Source organism: Heterodontus francisci, chromosome 11, assembly GCF_036365525.1.
Source record: "Heterodontus francisci isolate sHetFra1 chromosome 11, sHetFra1.hap1, whole genome shotgun sequence".
NCBI lineage: Eukaryota > Metazoa > Chordata > Chondrichthyes > Heterodontiformes > Heterodontidae > Heterodontus > Heterodontus francisci.
The window spans coordinates 113,853,241-113,877,156 of record NC_090381.1 but is presented as its reverse complement, the minus strand read 5'-3'; the positions used below and the strand labels follow the sequence as shown (position 1 = coordinate 113,877,156).

The following is a 23,916-nucleotide window of genomic DNA, read 5'->3' as shown; positions in this document are numbered from 1 at the left end:
ACCTTCTGGTCAGTTATTCTCTGTGACCTTGTCCTATCAACACCTTCTCTTTTGTTATCTCTTGCCCCACCACTGCTTTACTTGCTTAAAACCTTTTTACATTTCTAATATCTGCCAGTTCTGATGAACCGTTAACTCTGCTTCTCGCTCCACAGATGCTGCCAGACCTGCTGACTATTTCCAGCATTTCTTGTTTGTGTTTCAGATTTCCAGTATTTTGCTTTTATATAACCTTTACTTTCACACCTCATCTGTCCGAACAAACCCTTTAAGGGTGCCTTGCTGGGTTCTCCCACTCTTAAGGTAACAGCGTGGGGCTGGTGGAGAAAGTCTGAAGATTGCTAATGCAAACGTGCAATTTATCATGTGCCAATCAGATGAGGATAAGCTAGGGCACCTCCGCGAAGCCGTCCACTGTCAAATATCTGCCAACACTTCACATCCAGGCTCACGTGAAGATAACAGAGGGTGCCTGGTGCATGTGAAATCGTCTTTGTTGAGCAGGAGGCGGAGATGTTGGAATGGGGAAGGAATTGGATTTGAGAAATGTGCTGCCAATAACATGTTAATTCTATATAAAAGCTGAGGCAGCAGGGTAGATTGGAGCTTATGTTTGATGAGCTGTGTTGGGATTCCTGGTGCAGCCACTGTGTAATCCTTCAGGACGCTTGTTTTGCCTGCGCTCGCTCTCATCGAGATTCCAGGAGCTGGCTGGAGGTTTTGAATGGGAGACTCACATTCCTGAGGGTCTCAGAATTCATGCTGCTGACTGCCAGAGGCCCTTTTCCTCATCTATTCACTCAACCAGGGAGTGCCTCTTGTGTAGCTTGAGGCCCAGCTACAGGCGCACGCAAAGCAACTCCCACAAGATTGTCACCTACTTTGTACACGCCATGATTCCCTTCCCTCCCTGCTCTCCCCCGGTCTCCCCTACCACTCTCTTCCCATACCCAGCCCAGGTAGCTTTCCTGGCTGGTGTGTGTCAACTGCAGATATAACTCAAACAGATTGAGATCTACAAATTAAAGTACTTGCATTTCTATAGTGTCTTTCATGACCTCAGGCTATCCTAAAACACTTTATAGCCATTGAAGTAATCACTGTGGTAATGCAGGAAACACGGCAGAAGATTTGCGCACAGCAAGCTCCCACAAACAGCAATGTGATAATGACCAGATAATCTGTTGTTTAGACATGTTGGTTGAGGGATAAATATTGGTCCCGGGACACCCAGGAGAACTCTCTGCTCCTCTTTAAAATAGTGCTATTGGATCTTTGACATCAACCTGAGAAGGCAGATGGGGCCTGATTTAACAGTAAACAAGGAGAAACTGTTTCCAGTGGCAGAAAAGTCAGTAACCAGAGGACACAGATTTAAGAAAATTGGCAAAAGCACCAGAGGGGGACATGAGGAAGATGTTTTTGACACAGCGAGTTGTTGTGATCTGGAACGCGCTGCCTGAAAGGGCGGTGGAAGCAGATTCAATAGTAACTTTCAAAAGGGAATTGGAAAAATACTTGGAATGGGAAAATTTGCAGGGGTCTGGGGAAAGAGCAGGTGGGGGAGTGGGACTAATTGGATAGCTCTTTCAAAGAGTTTGCACGGTCACGATGAGCCAAATGACCTCCTTCTGTGCTGTATCATTCAAGGTGGTGCAGTATAATAGTGCTGAGTTATTGGCTCGCGTAAGCTATGCTGGTGGGATTGGCATTCATGGATGAGGGAGGGGGTTAAAGGCCACAGCTTCTGCCGATCATAAATGCAGGGGCTAAAAGTGCTGAATTGGGCAATCAGTTTGGACAGGACTGGCTGACCTCCATGGTTGAATAGCCTACTGACAATCAGTGTCTGTAAGCTCCTACATAAACATTGAGTTGAGTGAGGAATGGCGAGGGGGCTTCCTGACTCAACATAACTGCACACCCTTTCCCCCCAACCCCCTCCCCACACCCCCCACCCTTCTCTCTCTCTCTCTCTCTCTCTCTCTCTCTCACACTTTCAAGGGCAGCACAATCAGGCGAGGGTTGTGTGGTAACTCTTTCAGTCATCTGTTCCTCTACGTATTGAGGAAGGAGATCATTGGCAAGTCAGGTCAATTTGAAGTTCAGAATGTACTCATTTCCTTTATAACAAGTCAGGTTCGGAGCTAGGAATTAGTGTCACACTTTATATATATATATATATATATATATATATATATATATATAACCTGGCAGGCTTCCGAACATTACATTATGAAGGAAGAAGCTGTTTTTGGAGCAAAGATCTCTGACCAGTATCAAACCCATTCTCTTAGTCACTGCATAGAGACTTGTGCCTATCTCTCCAACAGGAAACTGCACTAGGGCCTCCATGAAAATATTCCAAAACATCGATAAATTCCTGCTAACTCTTAACTAGAAACTGCAGCCTGTGATTTGATAATTCTATGACACAGAAGGAGGCTCAACCGGTGTTTATGCTCCGCAGGAGCCTTGTCCTACTCTACTTCATCTCACCCTATCAACATATCCTTCTATTCCTTTCTCCCTCATCTGTTTATCCAGCTTCCCCTGAAATGAATCCATGCTATTCACCTCAACCACTCCCTGTGGTAACGAGTTCCACATTCTCACCACTCTCTGGGTAAAGAAGTTTCTCCTGAATTTTCTGTTGGATTTATTCATGATTATCTCAATTTATGTTCCCCTAGTTTTGTTCTCACCCACAATTGGAAACATCTACTCTACATCTACACTATCAAACTCCTTTCATAATTTTAAAGAGTTCTATCAGGTCACCCCTTTTCTGGAGCGAGGAGCACCAGCCTGTTCAATGTTTCCTAGTAGTTATAACCTCAGTTTTGGTATCATTCCAGTAAATCGGTTTTGCACCTCCTTTATATCTTTTTTATAATATGGAGACTAGAATCATACACAACCAAGTTGGTCTAACCATGGTTCAATACAAGTTTAACGTGACATCTTTGCTTTTTAATTCTATTCCTCTGGACATGAACCCAATTTCTCCTTAACCTTTTCTGTTCTGCAGAGAACAATCCCAGTTTCTCTTGTCTCTCCAGGTAATTGAATTTTGGACCCTAAAATCTTATGGGTAAGCCTTGAAGGAAGAGGGGCATCGACTCGAATATATTATTCCTCCTTCCTCTTCATGCTCTGTTCCCCTCCTATCCAAATGGTATTTAGGGGGAGATGGTGGCATAGTGGTAATGTCACTAAATTAGTAATGCAGAGGCCCAGGCTAATGCCCTGGGGACATGAGTTCAAATCCCACCATGGCAGCTGATGAATCCAATTAATAAAAATCTGGAATTGAAAGCTGGTCTCAGTAATGGTGCCATGAAACTATCATCAATTGTCATTAAAAAAAAAACCCATCTAGTTCACTAATCTCCTTTAGGGAAGGAAATCTGCGGTCTTTACCTAGTCTGGTCTACATGTGCCTGCAGACCCACAGCAATGTGGTTGGCTCTTAAATGCCCTCTGAAATGGCCTCGCAACCCACTCAGTTCAACGGCAATTAGGGATGGGCAACAAATGCTGGCCTTGCCAGTGACGTCCACATCCCTTGAAAGAATTTTTTTTTAAAAATCAGATTTATTGTTGGGAGAGCAGGGAGTGGGCAGGCTCCAAGGAAGGCTGGATGGTATTTGCAGGAACTCTGAAAGACTGTTCCACCATGTAGGTGTCACAGGTGAGCCAGGTCCATACTTTCCTACTCTCCAGTGAGAGATATTGGTCACTAACCAGGAGCAGGAATTCTGGCTGAGTTTTTCCTTACTCTTGCCTAGCGGAGCTGAAGGCTATTGTAACCACCCTTAGACAGCCCAGCGGGAATTAGCTAACTTAGCCAAAATACCTGATCGTTGGAATTAGGACCCTCCTTCTCTGAAGGCTTAAAAGCACAGGAGGAGGCCATTCGGCCCAATAAGCCTCTACCTCCATTCAATCAGATCATGGCTGATCTGTATCTCAACCCCATTTACCCACCTTGGTTCTGTAAACCTTAACCAAAAAAGATTGATCAATCTCAGTCTTGAAAACTACAATTGACCCCCAGCCTCGAAAGCCTTTTATGGGAGAGAGTTCCAGATTTCCACTCGCCTTTGTGTGAAGAAGTGCTTTCTGACATCACCCCTGAACAGCCCGGCTCTAATTTTAAGGTTATACCCCTTTATTCATAATTGCCCCCACCAGAGGATTTAGATTCTCTCTATCTGCCACTCTAGAATTGGCCTTTATAGCCACTCCAGGCGCTGCTTCACAAACCACTGACCACCTCCAGGCGCTTACCCATTGTCTCTCGCGACAAGGAGGCCAAAGATCTGCCCTTTCTTTCTATCAACTCCTTTAATTATCTTAAACATCTTGATTAGATCACCCCTTAATCTTCTATACTGGAGGAAATACAAGCCTAGTCTATACAACCTAGCCTCGTAATTTAACCCATTTAGCCCCAGTATGATTCTGGTGAATCTGCCTTGCACCCTCGTCCATGTCTTTGTTACCTCCAGACTTGGCTATTCCAATGCTGTCGTGGCTGGTTCCCCCATCTTCCCTCCTGCATAAACTTCAGCTCATCCAATACTCTGCTGCCTGTATCCTAACTTACACCAAGTCCTGTTCGCCCACCTCCTCTGTGCTCGCTGACCTACATTGGCTCCTGGTCTGACAATACCTTGACTTTAACATTCTCAACCTTGTTTTCAAATCCCTCCATGGCCTCCCCCGACCCCCCACCCCCTCCCTATCTCTGTAATCTCCTCCAGCCCCACAACCCTCCAAGATCTCTGTGCTGCTGTAATTCCGGCCTCTTGCCAGTCCTGCACCCCTCTCTCATCGACCCTGGTGCTGAGAGCACTAGTGAGCCAGAGCTTAAATAATTACAACCTGTCACTATGCAGCACTCATTGTACAAACAAGGTCTCCCTTTCAATCTCATTTTAACTCTTAATCCTTCAAATTACTATTTTCTCAACTCTGCAAATCCCAGTTGCAGCAAAAGTCTAATTACTGATAATACAGCTTGTTAATTGGGATTATTTATTTATGTCATTTCCCTGAGGCTTCTCTCTCCTGCTAGGCTCTGTGCTGTTTTTGTTTCCTCAATTTCTACCGCTCCACCATTGGTGGCCATGACTTCAGCTGCCTGGGCCCTAAGCTCTGGAATTCCCTCCTTAAATCGCTCTGCCTCTCTTTCCCTCCTTGAAGGCACTCCTTAAAACCTGTCTTTTTTTTTACCGAGCTTTTGGTCACCTGTCCTAATATCTCGTTATGTGACTTGGTGTCAGATTTTGTTTTACCGCTCCTGTGAAGCACATTGGGACATTTGACTTCTTTAAAGGCGTGATATAAATACAATACTCATTTTCTGCTTCTCATGTGTCGTCTCTCTCATCCTTTGTCCCTAATCACTCCTTTCCAGTGTCAGTTGTGGCTCAAGTGGGTAACACCCTCTTACTTCCGGAGTTCGAAGATTGTATGTTCCAGTCCCGCCGCAAATGCTTGGCCATATAATCCAGGTTGACACTCCCAGTGCTGTACTGAGGGACTACTGCACTGTTCAAAGTGCTGACTTTTGGATGAGACATTTAACTGAGGCCCCATCTGCTCACTCAGGTGGATGGAAAAGATCTGACTAGTTTGAAGAAGAGCGGGGAATTCTCCCCAGTGTGCGGGTCACTAGTTATCTCTCAGCCAATACTTTATATAGACTATTATATTATTGCCGTTTGCGGGAGCTTTCTGTGCAGAAATTGGCTGCTCCAATTCCTACAATACAGCAGTAACAATACAATATGTGGGGGAGATGGTGGTGTAGTGGTAATGTCACTGAACTAGCAATCTAGAGGCCCAGACTAATGCCCTGTGGACACGGGTGCAAATCCCACCATGGCAGCTAGTGGAATTGAAATTCAATTAATCAATAAAATCTGGAATTGAAAGTTAGTCTCAGTAATGGTGCCATGAAACTATCACCGATTGTCATAAAAACTCATCTGGTTCGCTAATGCCTTTTAGGGAAGGAAATCTGCAGTCCTTACCTGGTCTGGCCTACATGTGACTCCAGACCCACAGCAATATGGCTGACTATTAGCTGCCCTCTGAAATGGCCACTCAGTTGTCAAGGGCAATTAGGGATGGGCAGCAAATGCTGGCCTTGCCTGTGACGCCCGTATCCCGTGAAAGAATAAAAAAAATGTAATTTTCTGTAAAGTGCTTTAGGATGTCCTGACAAGAAATGAGAAGTAGTTTCACACAGTGAGTTGCTGTGATCTGGAACGCACTGCCTGAAAGGGCAGTGGAAGCAGATTCAATAGTAACTTTCAAACGGGAATTGGATAAATAGTCGAAATGGAAACATGTTCAGGGCTGTGGGGAAACAGTAAAGAAGTGGGATTAATTGGATAGCTCTTTCAAAGAGCCAGCACAGGCACGATGGGCCGAATGATCTCCTGTGCTGTCTGATTCCAGGATTCACACATGTGTCACTGGATGGGAGTCAGGAACAGGAGTCCTGGCTCTTTTCCTGCTAGGGAGGGAATTCCTGTAGAGCTTAGATCCCCATCGCCAGACTCCACTACGTTAATTCAGTTGAATGCTGTTGTCACAGGGAGTCACTCATCTCTCCCACTCCCTCATTGTGAAATGGCCGACCAATCTGGTCATGAACACAAGCTTTGTTCTTGTTTGATGAATTTGAAAATTGTGAAGTTAAGTCAAATAACGATTTCAGTTGCTGTCTTTCTTTTTCACCTTCCCCAATTTAATTTTGTTGAACTCTCTGAAAGTCATATTTTAAAACTGCTGCAGTGATGTGAACAGACAAGCCCTTCCCACAACTTCCTTTTTCCAATCTTATTTTTATTCATTCTCGGGATGTGGGCGTCGCTAGCAAAGCCGGCATTTATTGCCCTTCCCTCTTTCCTCTGGGAAGTTGCTGGTGAGTGTTCATCTTGAACTCACTTATAGCGATTAGATACATCTGAGCATCTTATTTTTAAAATTCTCATTCTTGTTTTCAAGCCCCTCCATGGCCTCCCTCCTCCAGTTCCACAAATGGAGTATAACGTGGGAAAATGTGAAAGTGTCCATTTTGGCAGGAAGAAGAAAAAAGCATATTACATAAATAGTGAGAGATTGCAGAGCTCTGAGATGCAGAGGGATCTGGGTGTCCTAGTGCATGAATGGCAAAATTTTAGTATGCAGGTACAGCACATAATTAGGAAAGCTAATAGAATGTTATCGTTTATCGCGAGGGGAATTGAATACAAAAGTAGGGAGGTTATGCTTCAGCTATACAGGGCATTGGTGAGGCCACATCTGGAGTACTGTGTACTGTATTGGTCTCCTTATTTAAGGAAGGATGTAAATGCGTTGGAGGCAGTACAGAGAAGGTTTACTAGACTAATACCTGAAATGGGTGGGCTGTCTTATGAGGAAAGATTGGACAGGCTAGGCTTGTATCTGCTGGAATTTAGAAGAGTAAGAGGTGACTTGGTTGAAACATACAAGATCCTGAGGGGTCTTGACAGGGCGGATGTGGAAAGGATGTTTCCCCTTGTGGGAGAACCTAGAACCAGGGGTCACTGTTTAAAAATAAGGGGTTACCCATTTAAGACAGAGATGAGGAGAAATTTTTTCTCTCAGAATGTTGTGAGTCTTTGGAATTCTCTTCCTCAAAAGGCAGTGGAAGCAGAGTCTTTAAATATTTTTAAGGCAGAGGTAGATAGATTCTTGATAAGCAAGGGGTGGATGGTTGTCGGGGGTAGTTGGAAATGTGGAGTAATCAGTTCAGCCATCAACTTATTGAAGGGCCGAGTGGCCTACTCTTGCTCCAAATTTGTATGTTCGTAACCCTCTGAGATCTCTGCATTCATCAAATTCTGACCTCTTTCACATCCCTGATCTTAATTGCTCCACCACTGGCAGCCGTGCCTTCAGTTGCCTGGGCCCTGAGCGTTGTAAATCCTTCCCTAACCCTCTTCACCTCTCTACGTCTCTCTCCTCCTTTAAGACCCTCCTTTGACCAAGCTTCTGGTCACCTGTCCTAATATCTCCTTGTGTGGCTCAGTGTCATATTTTGTTTGAAGGTGCTATATAAATACAAGTTGTTGTTGTCAGATTACTTCAGAGGACAACTAAAGGTCAACCAGCTTGGTGTGGGACTGGAGTCACATTCAGGCAACCATGGACACCAGTAAACCAGTCACAAAACCACCCCTGAGAAATCATGTCAGGAGAGATTTTGTTGAGGATTAAATGTTTTTCTAGGCTGGGAAAAGTTTGGAAAAGATTGATTCGGAGTTTGCTGCTGGTGATTATTAGTCAGACGACACGGACAATTTGCTATTGGCCTTTTCAAGTGATGTTAAAGTACAGGCTGTGTGAAAGGCTGTCCTCCAGATAGGAGCTCATCAAACAGCCCCCGCACCACCTACAACCGCTGCTGTGAATTTTATATCTCAGCTCCTGATCTAACTGTGAATTAAAGGGCGTTTTAATTAGCTGAGCGGCTTTGAGATGTAACTGAAATGGTCAGTCGAGGGCTGTGACATTTCAATGTTGTAGTAATTACCCTTTCACCACTCTCTTGCTGGGGAATATGATTTATGGATCCTGATATTCACAGATATGCTCTCGATTAGCATTTTTAAAAATGATAGTGAAAGGTCATGGCTTGTGTCCTCTTTGGGCTTTTATTTTTTGACAAGTTAACCTGCAGTTAGAGGGTTTGGTGGACAGCTGATGTCAAATTGCACAGTGCAAATTTCAGAACTTGCACTTGAGGGAAGTGATAAGATAAGAGAAAGATTAAAAAATAAGTTATTTGACCTCCAATTTTCTGCAGAGAGCAATTGTTTTTTGTTCCTATCTATGTGTTTTGAGCCCTGACATCGACTGTTGGCGATATCAAGGCACTGGGGACGGGTGCTAGAACAATTGCAAGCAATTCAATTATGTGCGGAGACTGAAGAAGCTGGGTTGTTCTCCATGGAGCAGATAAGGTGAAGGGGAGATTTACCCGAGGTGTTCAAAATCATGAGGGGTTTTGATGGAGTAAATGAGGAGAAACTGTTTCCAGAGGCAAGAGGGTCAGTAACCGGAGGACACAGATTTAAGGTAATTGGTAAAAGAACCAGAGGGGGAGTTGAGGAGAATTGTTTTTACAGTGATCTGGAATGCGCAGCCTGAAAAGGCAGTGGAAGTGAGTTAGAAATAGAAAGAATAAAATGTGAATTAAGTATGTTGGATTTTTTTTTTGAATATTGGAATTCTGGAATGTATGGCTGAGGTTTAATGAGTTTCCCACTGCAACACTGACCTGTACAAAGTTGAGTTTCTAAAGTGTCTACCAGCAGAGCTCACTGGTTACAATGAGGAGTTGGGACCCTTAACCCAGAACACTGAGGTTGTCTGTAGCACCCATCCCCATCGCCACCCTCATCCTCCCCATCGCCCGCCCATTACCATCACTATCTCAGGAAATCCCAAAGCATTTTAAAGCCAGTTCAAGAAGCTCAATACTACCCAAAGCAGCCCACTTGACTGGCACCCCATCCACCACCCATTCACTCCCCCCACCGACGCACAGTGGCAGCAGTGTGTACCATTTACAAGATGCACTGCAACAACTCACCAAGGCTCCTTCGACAGCACCTTCCAAACTCGCGACCTCTACCAACTAGAAGGACAAGGGAAGCAGATGCATGGGAACACCACCACCTGCAAGTTCCCCTCCAAGTCACACACCATCCTGACTTGGAACTATATCGCCGTTCCTTCACTGTCGCTGGGCCAAAATCCTGGAACTCCCTTCCTAACAGCACTGTGGGTATACCTACCCCACATGGACTGCAGCGGTTCAAGAAGGCAGCTCACCACCACCTTCTCAAGGGCAATTAGGGATGGGCAATAAATGCTGGCCTTGCCACATGAACAAATTTTTAAAAAGAGTATTTTTGAATTGTAATCACTGTTTTAATGTCGGAAGCGTAGAATCATACAACGCAAAGGGAGGTGATTCGTCCTATCTGGCTCTCTTTGAAAGAGCAATCCAATTTGTTTCAAGTATTTATCCAATTCACTTTTGAAAGTTACTATTGAATCTGCTTCCACTGTTCTTTCAGACAGCGCGTTCCAGATCACAACAGCTCACTGCATAAAAACAAAAATGGCTGCTCATCGCCCCTGCGGCAGTCAACTTGCACACAGCAAGCTCCCACATACAGCTGTGAGATAACGACCCCACCATCTGTTTTCTAGTGATGTCGGTTAAGGATAAATATCAGGCAGGACACCAGGGAGAAGTCCCCTGCTCTTCTTTGAAAGAGTGGCCGCGGAATCGGTTAAAACCCGCCGAGGGATACGTTATGTCAAACAAAGAAACTGGGAACCTGTGACACTGCACACCTGTGTTCAAAAGGCTGCACATTCACTAAAAGATTTGGGCCAATAGATGCCATATCAGTGAGGGAGCGGGATCTACATCTCTCCCTGTCAGGCATGTTGAAAGCTGCCCAGTTGTAAATGGATCACTTCTGCCGACAAGAAGGCAGTTGTCTGCTTGCAAATGAACAGAGGGAGAAAGTATGACAATTCAGCAAACGCGCAGTAACTACTAACTGAGAGGTCTGTCTGATTGCTGTTGGGGGTCATTTGCGTTGTGAGTACAAGAGTATCATTGACCAGGATTGATTGTTGCTGAGTTCAAGATGTGTCATCTCAGTTTGGGAGGGGGTGGGGGAAGGGGCTGTGTGGGTGTGGGCCATGGATTTATTCATAACCCTGAAGTCTTAAAGATCAGAAGGCCCTTTTTGAAGTCCTTTGTGTGAGAATCTTGCCGAGTTGGTGGTTGAGTCATAGCTCTGGGGAGTTTGACGGACATCTCTTACCATGAGGGTCTCCACACCCCTCCCCCCATCACCAGCCCCAGACCCCCCCTCTCAACAAGATCTTCTGATATGTTGCCCAGGCTGTGAATATGTCTTGTGGTTGTCACGGTGATGCTTAGAAACCAAGACAAAGCTCACGGCTGTTGCTGTGGTTACAGGTGGGGGAACTGTCATGACAGAGTTTGATGTCGGGAGTGTTTACATGTGTTGTAATCTCTCTCGCCCTCCCTCCCTCCTCAATCCCCCTCCTGAGTGAAGGGCCGGACACCTCTAATGGGGGAGGGGCGCCAGAAACTTCGACAAATGTGAATTTTTCATTGTCCCAACAAAAGTTCATTGACAAATTGTGTGACCTCCAATTTTCCTTTTCTATTTCGCCCTTGGAGACCAGGTTTCTTCACTGTGCTGATGCACCAGTGTAGATGTTCAAAGTTATCCCGTCCTGCACCATATCAATGCAGGCTCGAGAGGCTTCTCCTTGAGGGCTATATGAGTTCAGTGTCAGCTGTGGCTCATTGGATTGCACTCCTTCACCTCTGGCTCAGATAGTAATGGGTTCATGCCCCACTTCAGAGACTTGTAGAATAGAACCACACAGAAGGAGGCCATTCAGCCCATCAAACCTGTGCTCACTCTTTCAATGAACAATCCAATTAGTCTCACAATCCCTGTATTACTGCAATTTTTTCTCCTTCAAGTATTTATCCAATTCCCTTTTGAAAGCTCCTATAGAAGCTGTTTCCACTGCCCTTTCAGGCAGCACATTCCAGATCCTAACCACTCTTTGCATAAAATAAGTTGTTCCTCATGTCACCTTTTATTTGCCCAATCACGTTAAATCCGTGTCCCCTGGTGATCAATGTCAGCAGATGATCCAGACTGACGCTCCCAATACAGTACTGAGGGAGTGCTACACTGTCAGAGGTGCCGTCTTTCAGATGGGACATTAAACCGAGGCCCCTGTCTGCCCTCTTGGGTGGACGTAAAAGATCCCATGGCCACTACCTCCTTGGTGTCCTGGTCCAACGACTATCCCCCAATCCACATCACTTTGAAAAGAAAGCAGAATATCTGGTAACTGGTCTCATTGCTATTCTTTGGGAGCTTGCTGTGAGCAAATTGGCTGCCACCTTTTCTTATACTACAAGGACTTCATTGGCCCTGGGGCATCCTGAGGCCATGAAAGGCACTATATAAAGGCGCTATATAAAGGCATTCTTTCTGGAGATATAAAAGATGTCGTGGAATTTGTTGTTAATTTGTATATTTTGCTAGTTGCTGATGGTAACACCTCCCAGTCTCCAGATGGAAGGTTTATTCACCAGTGAGGCTAAAAACAGGATGGAGCCAAACATTCAGGCCCCAGGATTCAAACAGGCTGAACCAGAGAGTAAGAAATCCAAGCACCAATAGGACTGAGAGTGTGGGCTTTTGATGAACAGATTGCCTGGACTTGGGAGGTTTGTGAGCTGGACAGGACAACCTGGGGCTGAAGCTGATCTCGTGGGGTGGGGAGGATAGTGATAGAGAATTGCTCAGGTAGAGTGTAGACTGAGCTGCCGATTTGCTATCTCCAGTTTCAGTCTCACCCACCCTGTGTTAGTGCGCTGTCCTGGGTGGTACTAAGGCACACTGTTGAGGGTCATCCCAGGATTGACTCCTAGCATGTACTGCATTGGTTGGCCTCTGAGACGTATGGCAGTTGGTTTGAGACCCCTAAGCCGCCACCCCTCTCAACTCCTGATCACTGTCCAGCGGCCCTCTCCCTACTGAAACCCTCATCCGTGCTTTTGTTACCTCCAGTCTTGTCTATTCCAACTCTCTCCAGGCCAGCCTCCCGCATTCTACCCTCTGTAAACTTCGGCTCATCCAAAACGCCTGTTGTCTGTGTCCAAACGCGCACCAAGTCCAAATCACCCATTATCCCTGTGCTTTCTGATCGACCACATTGGCTCCGGGATTGGAAACACCTAGATTTTAAAATTCCCATCCTTGTTTTCGAATCCCTGCATGGCCTCATCCCTCCCTATCTCTGTAATCTCCCCCTAGCTGCAAAACCCTCCAAGATCTCTGCGCTCCATCAATTCTGGCCTCTTAAACATTCCTGATTTTAATCGCTCCACCATTGGTGTTCATGCCTTCAACTACCTGGGGATTCAGTTCTGTCATTCCCTCCCTAAACCTTTCCGACTCTCTACCTCTCTCTCCTCCTTTAAGATGCTCCTTAAAACCTACCTCTGACTAAGCTTCTGCTCACCCGTCCTAATATCTTCCTTTTGACTGAGATAAAATGAGGCCCCGTTTGCTCTCTCAGGTGGTTGTAAACCTTCCCATGACACTGTGACAGAGCAGGGGAGTTCTGGCCAATATTTATCCCACTATCAACATCACAACAACAGATGATCTGGTCATTATCACATTGCTGTTTGTGGGATCCTGCCATGTGCAAATTGGCTGCTTTGTTTCTTCCTTTACAACAGTGACTAAACTTCAAAAGTACTTCATTGGCTGTAAAGCACTTTGAGACATCTGGTGGTCATGAAAGGCGCTATAGAAATGCAAATCTTTGTTTTTTTTTTGTGGCTCACTGTCAAATTTTGTTTGATAACCTTCCTGTGAAGCCCTGGGACATTTTACGATGATAAAGGTGCTATATAAATGCAAGCTGCTGTTGCTGTTGGCGGAACAGTGGCGGCACAGTGGTTAGCACCGCAGCCTCACAGCTCCATGGACCCGGGTTCAATTCTGGGTACTGCCTGTGTGGAGTTTGCAAGTTCTCGCTGTGACCGCGTGGGTTTTCGCCGGGTGCTCCGGTTTCCTCCCACAGCCAAAGACTTGCAGGTTGATAGGTAAGTTGGCCATTGTAAATTGCCCCTAGTGTAGGTAGGTAGGAGAATGGTGGGGATGTGGTAGGGAATATGGGGTTAATGTAGGATTAGTATAAATGGGTGGTTGTTGGTCAGCACAGACTCGGTGGGCCGAAGGGCCTGTTTCAGTGCTGTATCTCTAAATAAATGAATCAAATAAAAAGTGAGTTGTTTGCTTATAGAGGCAAGTTGAGTGGACTGCCATCATGTAACTGGACCCAAGCTTTGCAGGAGAGGGCAGGGGGGCACATGGCAGCGGGGGCTGGGAAACTTCTCAACTTTGGTCATCAGGTGGGTCGGCCTCTGTGTCAATGTCATTGGGTACCAGGCTGTGATGCCCTCTGTGAGGGAAGGTCACATGGCAAAGAGCTTTCATTAGGGGTGTGGATGCTAGTGTCCATGGAGCCCAATCTCATCAAGGTTCTCGCCTCTGGCAATGAAGAAGGAAGGACAATGACGAGAGTAAGAGTCATCCCAATGCACGTCCATTCAGTTTGAGAAGATGGGATCTGGAAGGGAAATGTGTCATATATAACCATTGTCAAATCCCCACCTCAGACAGACTGTCTCATACATCCTCTAAAACATGGGTCAATTTACTTGAAAAATATTGAACAGTTTAATTTATTGACAGTGCTTTAGCCTGGAATATTAATGATCCCAGTGGCTCTTCAAAGTATCTCCCTAAGCTTACTGTTATCAGGGAGAGAACCAAACTTTGTCAAGCCCAGATTTTTCCAATTTATGGCTGGCAATGTTGAGGAGAACTTTTAGACACTTGATTAAAGGGGATAAGGTCTCACAAGAGAGACAGGGCCTCCTTCACAGCTAGAATTCGTCACACCAGTCTGAATAGCTGTGTGTCCTTTGGTCATTTTTGCGTCACCCATAATTTGTGTGGTGTTTGCACATTGCCAACTCAACACAAGAGGGACCCCTGTCGCGAATCATTCATTGAATGATACCGCACAGAAAGAGGCCATTCAGGCCATCCTGCTTGTGCCAGCTCTTGGAAAGACCTATCCACATAATCCCACTCCCCTGCCCTTTCCCCTGCCAGTGGAAACAGTTTCTCATGATTCACTCTACAAAAAAAACCCTCATAATTTTGAAAACCTTGATTAAAACATTGCAATCATTACACTTATTTTCCTTTGTTGTTCCTTGAATGTTCTGAAGGGTCCAGAAAGTCGAAGCAGTTATTTATTACCACACTAGTAAGTGTGGTTAGTTGGACATAACAAGCTGCTGTCCCTTTCACTTTCCATTCTGACTCCATTCTCTTTGGGCTCCTTGTTAATGCTATCAGGGCTCGAAACTCTTGCCTTCAGAGTTTGACACTGCCAGTGTCGGTACTGAGGGAGTGCTGCACTGTCAGAGGTGCCGGCTTTTGGATGAGTCATTAAGCCAAGGCCCCATCTGTCCTCCCAGGTTTTTTAAATTCTTTCATGGGATGTGGGCATCGCTGGCAAGGCCAGCATTTGTTGCCCATCCTTAATTACCCTTGACGATAGAGTAGCTTGCTAGGGGGCATTCCAGAGGGTAGTTAAGAGTCAACCACATTGCTCTGGGTCTGGAGTCACATGTAGGCCAGACTAGGGAAGGTGGACATAAAAGATCGCACGGAATTATCTGAAGTAAAGAAGGGGAGTTCTCGCCAGTGTCCTGGCCAATATTCACCCTGCAAAGACACGAAAACAGATTTAACTGGTCAATAACACATTGCCGTTTGTGGGAGCTTGCTGTGCGAAAATTAGCTGCTGCATTTCCTTCATTACATCAGTGAAGATACTTCAAAGAGTATCGGGTGTGAAGCTCTTTTGGACGTCCTGAGGACATGAGAGGCAATAGAAATGCATGTCCGTTCAGTCTTTGTGGGATCTTGCTGTGCAGCAAATGGCTGCCAGGTTTGCCATGTGATAACAGTGGCTGCCCTCCAGGAATGATTTTTATTGTACATGGAGTATTTTGGGGCCAATTCTGAGAGCTGTGATAAGCTGCTATTAATAAAGACAAGTCACTCTGCTTTATTTAACATCTATTGTGTCATTTCTGTGCAGGAAGCAGGTGAGCAGAGATCTCCATGAATGTATGTCACAATGATGATGACAGACCAGATTCCGTTGGAACTGCCGCCTTTACTCAATGGAGAACTCCCCATGATGCCTCACTTGGTCAATGGGGATGGTTCGCAACAGGTGAGTCATGTGACTGACTAGCGAATTAGGAAACTACAAGGTTAAATTGGGGTTGTGTTGCCAGGATTCAGGGAGTGAGGTCACATGCAGCTAACACGCAACTGTGAATCCCCTGGGTTTAGATGATGTGAGGTTGAACCCCTAAACCAACACCTTCTGACCCAGTTTTATTCCCAGTGAGTGAAGGTGGGTGTCAGCTGTGGCTTAGTTGGTAGCAGCTTTCTGAGTCAGACAGGTTATGTATTCAAATCCCACTCTAGGACTTGAGCACAAAATCAAAGCTGCTACTCCCACTGCAGTACTGAGGGAGTGCTGCACTGTCAGAGGTGCTGTCTTTCACATGCGATGTTGAACTGAGATCCCATTACACTATTTTGAAGAAGAGCAGGGGAGTTTTCCCTGGGGCCAATATATATCCCTCAACCAACACACAGTTCTAGACTTGGTGTACAGGGCACAATTTCAAAATTTACAGCGACATAAAACTTGTAAGTATTGTGAACTGTGAGGAGGATGGTAATAAACCTCAAAGATATGGACAGGTTGGTGGAATGGGTGGACAAATGGAAGATGATTTAATGCAGAAAAGTGTGAAGTGATACATTTTGGTAGGAAGAATGAGGAGAGGCAATATAAAATAAAGGGTACAATTCTAAAGTGGATGCAGGAGCAGAGGGACCTAGGGGTGTATGTTGAAGGTGGCAGGGCTGGTTGAGAAATTACTAAATTATATGGGATCCTGGGCTTTATAAATAGGGGCATAGAGTACAAAAATAAGGATGTTATGATAAACTTGTATAAAACACTGGTTCAGCCTCAACTGGAGTATTGGCTGGAATTTTATGTTGGGTGGGAGGTCCCGCCCACTGGCCAAAAAGTCTGTCTCCGCCAACCCTGGGGAACCACGCTGGGTGTTTCCGCTCTCCAGGCCCTTAATTGGCCTTGGGCGGGACTTCAACCTCTGTGAGGCAGGAAGTCCCGCCTAATGGAGCTGCCGGCCAATCAGCGGGCCAGCAGCTCTTAGTCCCAGTAGTGCCACTGGGTGTGGTGGCCACTGCTGGAACTGCACCCAACCAACAGAAGCAAGAGGAAGGAAATAAGGTACGTTTTTGGGGCCTCACTGGGGACAATCGGCCGGGCCCCGGCGAGGCAAGGGGGTCAGTTGGGGGGGTGGGGGGTGGGTGTAGTGTTGTGCAGTGGGGGCGGTTGGGCTGTTGGGGCACAATCATCGTGGGGCACAGGCTGCCCGATCATGAAGGCCCTCCCTACCCCCCAGCCCACAAGAAGGCTACCTGGTTTTATCTGGCAGCTTTCTAGGGACTTTTTCCACCCAGCCACCATGAGTAAAATACCAGCAGTGGCGGGAAGAGGCCCTCAAGTGGCAGATAATTGGTCACTGAAGGGCCTTGATTGGCCTGGGGTGGGCAAGCCCTTTCTCCTTGCCGCCGCCGCCCTGGGAATGGGATGGCTTCGGGAATGGCCCACCACCACCGCCGCGCCTCCCACTCAATTTTACGAACCCCACCCCCCCTCCCCACCACGCCCGCCACCAGCCTGCTCGTATGGGGTGGGGGGGGGGCTGTAAAATTCCGACCATTACGTCCTGTTCTGGGCACCTCACTTTCGGAAGGATGTTAAGGCTTTAGAGAGGGTGCAGAAAAGATTCACAAGAATGGTTGCAGGGATGAGGAACTTCAGTTATGTGGATAGACTGGAGAAGCTGGGGCGGTTCTCCTTGGAGAAAAGAAGATTACAGAGGGGATTTGATAGAGGTGTTCAAAATCTGGCTGATTCTGATGCTACACCCCAGCACGTTCACCACCATTTTAATTGGTGGGCAGGTGGGAAAATGTGTAGGATGTTAGCGAACCCATCCTTCGGCACCCCCCCCCCACAGAATCATCACATCACAACACTGACTCCCTCCTGAAACCGGTGGGAACGGGATCGGAGCCTTGGGAGGGGTGGAGATGCTCAGGCTGCCCACGGGAACAGTGGAATGAGAGGGTTGGCAGGATGGGACTGTTGCGATGTGGCGAGGGGCAGGGGAAAGATCTGAGCTGTACTTATGGGGCCAGGAGGACCCCAAGGAACCTTCACAAGGTTGAAGGAAAAAGCATCACTCTCTGGGCCTCCTGTGGCCAGGTTCCTGGCTACACCGACACCACCCCCTCCACCCCCAACCCCGCCTCACCACCTCTCTCCTTACACTGGTGGGTTCCAGACTGCAAATGGCCACAGTCTGACCCCCACAGTTAAAATGGCGCTCACTCCAGTGTCTTATGATTTCATCGGAGCCTGACTTGGCCATTTTGTAAATCGGTCTTTCCTCCAGTGAATTCACGCACCTGAAAATGGCAGAGTGGGGGTGGGGGGGGTGGTGGGGGTGGTTGGTGGTGGGAACCGGAATAGATCAGGAGAGTCACTCAACATTCCCTCCCCAACCCTTCGCTGCTGTCTTCATCCCCCAACATCCCCCACACTTCCTGGCACTGGGTTAAAATTCACCCGGTGCTTTCCCACAGGAGTCACTAAAGAGGGATCCCAGTTAAATTCACTCTCCCCCTTGCTGCCCCACCCCCACCAGATCCCAGGGCACTGAGGTCAATTGTAAAGATTCAACAACTGGCACGAGAGTAACCAGAGGATAATCTCCTGACCACAAATCAACAGTAACTTGTATTTATATAGCATCTTTAGCAAGGTGCGACACAGGAAATCTATTTAACAGAATTTGACAAGGAGTCAACAAAGGAGATATTAGGACAAGCGACCAAAAGCTTGGTCACACAGGTCGGCTTTAAGGAGTGTCTTATAGGAGGAGATAGAGGCGGAGAGGTTTAGGGAGGGAATTCCAGAGCTTAGGGCCCAGGCAGCTGAAGGCACGACCACCAATGGTGGAGCGATTAAAATTGGGGATGCTCAAGAGGCCAGAATTGGGGAAGCACAGAGATCTTGGACAGTTGTAGAGTTGGAGGACTTTACAAGGATAGGGAGGAGTGAGGCGATTGTCCCAACAGCCCATTGGGTGATGCCATGAGTCACCAGGAGGGGAGGGGATGGGATGGTCTAATGACACATTATTTATCCGCTATTAATGTTTTAGCCCATGGCACCTTCTGCTTCCTCCCCCACCCACTGTATTGTGTGCGCTTGGTAGTGGCGCCAAAACTGGTCTGTGCCCAGAGTTTACGTGATCATCGTTTGACACAATCCACTTCCCGATACCAGACGCGTCTCCGGGTATCCAGCCGGGAACATGATAAATCCAGGGGGGCAATGGCCTGTTGTGATTTTAAAGAAACGCTTCGAGAAGGCAGGTCTCTTGTGCTCTTGGGTGAGGTCGGTTGCTATCACCATCGGTTACGCACTCGGAGGCCGAAACCATTCTTCTACATTCACTGAATGTTGCGGAGGGGTCTCATGAATCCAGCCTGCTGTTTTCTCCTTGGTGACACCAGCACGGTGTGAAGGCAGCTCAGGAGAATCAAGTAGTGTCAGTTGCTGCTCAGTGGGTAGCACTGTCACCTCTGAGTCAGAAGGTTGTGGGTTTGACTCTCACTGTAGAGACTTGAGTACAAAGAACCAGCCTGATACTCCCAGTGCAGTACAGAGAGAGTGCTGCACTGTCAGAGGGGCAGTACTGAGGGAGTGCTGCACTGTCAGAGGGGCAGTACTGAGGGAGTGCTGCTCTGTCAGCGGGGCAGTATTGAGGGAGTGCTGCACTGTCAGTGGGACAGTACTGAGGGAGTGCTGCACTGTCCGAGAGGGGCAGTACTGAGGGAGTGCTGCACTGTCAGTGGGACAGTACTGAGGGAGTGCTGCACTGTCAGAGGGGCAGTACTGAGGGAGTGCTGCTCTGTCAGCGGGGCAGTATTGAGGGAGTGCTGCACTGTCAGAGGGGCAGTACTGAGGGAGTGCTGCACTGTCCGAGAGGGGCAGTACTGAGGGAGTGCTGCACTGTCAGCGGGGTAGTATTGAGGGAGTGCTGCACTGTCAGTGGGACAGTACTGAGGGAGCATGGCACTGTCAGAGGGGGCAGTACTGAAGGACTGCTGCACTGTCAGAGGGGCAGTACTGAGGGAGTGCTGCACTGTCCTGGAGGGGCAGTACTGAGGGAGTGCTGCACTGTCAGCGGGGCAGTATTGAGGGAGTGCTGCACTGTCAGCGGGGCAGTATTGAGGGAGTGCTGCACTGTCAGCGGGGCAGTATTGAGGGAGTGCTGCACTGTCAGAGGGGCAGTATTGAGGGAGTGCTGCACTGTCAGAGGGGCAGTACTGAGGGAGTGCTGCACTGTCCGAGAGGGGCAGTACTGAGGGAGTGCTGCACTGTCAGAGGGGCAGTATTGAGGGAGTGCTGCACTGTCAGAGGGGCAGTACTGAGGGAGTGCTGCACTGTCCGAGAGGGGCAGTACTGAGGGAGTGCTGCACTGTCAGAGGGGCAGTACTGAGGGAGTGCTGCACTGTCAGAGGGGCAGTACTGAGAGAGTGCTGCACTGTCCTGGAGGGGCAGTACTGAGGGAGCGCTGCACTGTCAGAGGGGCAGTACTGAGGGAGTGCTGCACTGTCAGCGGGGCAGTATTGAGGGAGTGCTGCACTGTCAGAGGGGCAGTACTGAGGGAGTGCTGCACTGTCCGAGAGGGGCAGTACTGAGGGAGTGCTGCACTGTCAGCGGGGTAGTATTGAGGGAGTGCTGCACTGTCAGTGGGACAGTACTGAGGGAGCATGGCACTGTCAGAGGGGGCAGTACTGAAGGACTGCTGCACTGTCAGAGGGGCAGTACTGAGGGAGTGCTGCACTGTCCTGGAGGGGCAGTACTGAGGGAGCGCTGCACTGTCAGCGGGGCAGTATTGAGGGAGTGCTGCACTGTCAGTGGGGCAGTACTGAGGGAGCGCTGCACTGTCAGCAGGCAGTACTGAGGGAGTGCTGCACTGTCAGTGGGGTAGTATTGAGGGAGTGCTGCACTGTCCTAGAGGGGCAGTACTGAGGGAGTGCTGCACTGTCAGCGGGGTAGTATTGAGTGCTGCACTGTCAGAGGGTCAGTACTGAGGGAGTGCAACACTGTCAGAGGGTCAGTACTGAGGGAGTGCTGCACTGTCAGAGGGGCAGTACTGAGGGAGTGCTGCACTGTCAGAGAGGCAGTACTGAGGGAGTGTTGCACTGTCAGAGGGGCAGTACTGAGGGAGTGCTGCACTGTCAGCGGGGCAGTACTGAGGAAACATGGCACTGTGAGAGGGGGCAGTACTGAAGGACTGCTGCACTGTCCATGGTGCTATCTTTCGGATGAGTCATTAAACTGAGTCCCTGTCTACTCCCTTAGCAAAAGATCCCATGGCACCATTTTGAAGAAGAGCAGGGGAGTTCTCCCTGGTGTCCTGGGCCAATCAACATCACAGAAATAGATGATTTGGTCATTATTACATTGCTGTTTGTGGGATCTTGCTGTGTGCAAATTGGCTGTCACGTTTCCTACATTACAACAGTGACAACACTTCACTAAAGTGCATCATTGGCTGCAAAGCACTTTGGGTCTTCCTGAGGTTGTTAAAGGCGCTGTATAAATCCAAGTCTATTTTAGTCTGTTCTCCTTTGTTGGAATGAGGGAGGGAGGAAAGGCAGATTCTGATTGAGAGAGAGGGAGGAATGAAATACCAGTACAACAAGCTGCCAGAGAGTCTAATTGCTTCAAGCAATGATGTAGTCCCGCTGGTATTTCCCTGCTAACTGCACTGATCCCAAGATATTAGCCGCCAGGGTCCTGACTGCTTAAATGTCAAGTTACTTTACAGATATGCAGCAAGTTTTCACCTTCTACCTGTTTGACTGCTGCCTGCTTGTGTGGGTGGGTTTTAAATGTCTTTGCCAGGTTATCTGGCAACATCTGAACTTCAACTAAGGATAGCCAAGTGGCGTTTCCTGCCTGCGGGCAGGCAGGAGAGGGGTTTTATCATCTTAATTAGTAAAAGGCTGTTGGGGGAAAGCCTGAAACATTCACTCACTGGTGTTACATCCCGGCTCACTTTTCATCGCAGGGCACGAGCAGGTTAAAGTTCTCTTTAAGCTCTACTTTGCTTCCCCTTTTCCATACATACATATACACTTCCTCCCCTGCTTGCGTGAAGTGAATAACTCCTTCCTGTGGCATGGCCCATGGTCGGATGTCACTTATCAACAGCTACTTTGGACATCTCTGGCAATTCTGACCTCCCTGCATCCAGTGACACTCTTGGTGCCCGCACTGAGGGAGTGCTGTACTGTCGGAGGTGCTGTCTTTCAGGTGAGGGGTTAAATCAAGACCCCGTCTGCCCTCTTGAATGGATCTGAAAGATCCCACGGCCACTATTTCAAAGAAGAGCAAGGGGAGTTCGACCCAGTGTCCTGCTCAATATTTAATGCTCAACAAAGACTTCAAAACAAATCATCTGGTCCAATGGTGTCTTTGGGAGCTCCTACGTTGCAACAGTGGCTACATTTCAAAAAATACCTCATTGGCTGTAAAGTTCTTTGAGGCATCCTGAGGCCGTATAAGACGCTATAGAAATGCAAGTCATTTGCTTTCCTTTGAAGTGTTGACAGTAGCAACACAGCAAGATCCCAGAAGGATGAATGAGACAAATGTTCATCTGGTCTATTATTAATGGGTGAATGCTGGTCTGAACCCCACCCCCCCCCCCCCCCACCCCACCCCCCCTACCAAATTTAATCTTTTGTTTTAATTTCACGCATCTCCTCTTTCCCACCCCCCTCACCCCCCCCCCCCCCCCCCCACACCTGCGTCCCCGCTCCAAAGCATCACCTACCGACGCCCAACTGCATGGAATACCGATTGGGTTAGCATTCCACGGGCATCAAACACCTTCGGCAGGTGGCTAGCATTGATGCTTGAACTTAGATAGTGAGCATTGTAGGCCATTCGCCTGCAAGAGGCATCTCGGTCATGTCTGATCCTGGCCTCATGCACACCGAGATTCACAGCGTGACCCCACAAACAGCAATGTGATAATGACCAGATAACTTGTTTGAATGACGTTGACCAAAGGATAAATATTGGCGAGGACACCAGAGAGAACTCTGCAGTAAACATGGGATTTTTTTTACCTCTTCCTGAGAGAGTAGACAGGATCTTTGTTTAATATCTTCTCTAAGCAATGGCACCTCTGACAGTGCAGCACTCCCTCAGTACTGCACTGGGAGTGTCAGCCTAGATTCAATGCTCAAGCCTCTGGCATGGGACTTGAATCCACAACCTTCTAACCTTCTAACTGTGAAGCAGGCATGCTACCCACTCAGCCAAATAGATGAGGTGAGATGTTAAACTGAGGCCCTGCCTGGCGCCTCAGGTGGATGTCAAAGATTCCGTGGCCACTATTTTGAAGAAGAGCAGGGGAGCTCTTCCATTTATCCCACAACCAACATCACTAAAAGCAGATTATCTGGGCATAATTACATTGCTGTTTGTGGGATCTTGCTGTGCACAAATTGACTGCCATGCTTCCTGCATTACAACAGTGACGACACTGCAGAAGTACTTCATTGGCTGCAAAGTGCTTTGGGAGGTCCTGAAGTTATGAAAGGTGTTAAAGTCTTTATCAGTCTCTTCAGGTTTTGAGGGTTTCTGTGGCTGCTTTATCTTGGAGTCAGTGGTGGGATATCTACAAGTAACTTCCAGTCTAAGAAGGGGAGCGAGGGAGCATGACTGAAGCCTATTGAATTGTTGTCACATTAAGAAGTCAGGAACAGGGAGAAAGAATTGATGAGGATGAAATTTCTGCATTGACGACAGACAGAAAATGTAAAATGTTTTCTAGCAACAAGGCCGTGGCAGACAGCAGCTGGGTGACTTATTGACGGGTGCTAAATTGCAAGCAGTCGAGCATATCGCAGCGGCCTGCAGGAACTAAAAGCTTTTCTGTCAGTGCCCGTAGACCATGGGGAGTTGTTTGTAGTGATACATTGC

At 47.6% G+C, this 23,916-nt stretch overlaps 1 protein-coding gene across 1 annotated transcript in view; it reads left to right on the top strand.

Annotated features, from left to right (window-relative positions):
• fndc3ba (fibronectin type III domain containing 3Ba) overlaps positions 1-23,916 on the top strand; it is a 448,154-nt gene that overhangs the window by 89,496 nt on the left and 334,742 nt on the right. The window contains exon 2 of the mRNA XM_068042776.1: positions 15,823-15,960. Coding sequence (XP_067898877.1) covers positions 15,850-15,960 — 111 coding nt within the window. The 5' untranslated portion in view covers positions 15,823-15,849. The remainder of the gene's footprint in view (positions 1-15,822; positions 15,961-23,916) is intronic.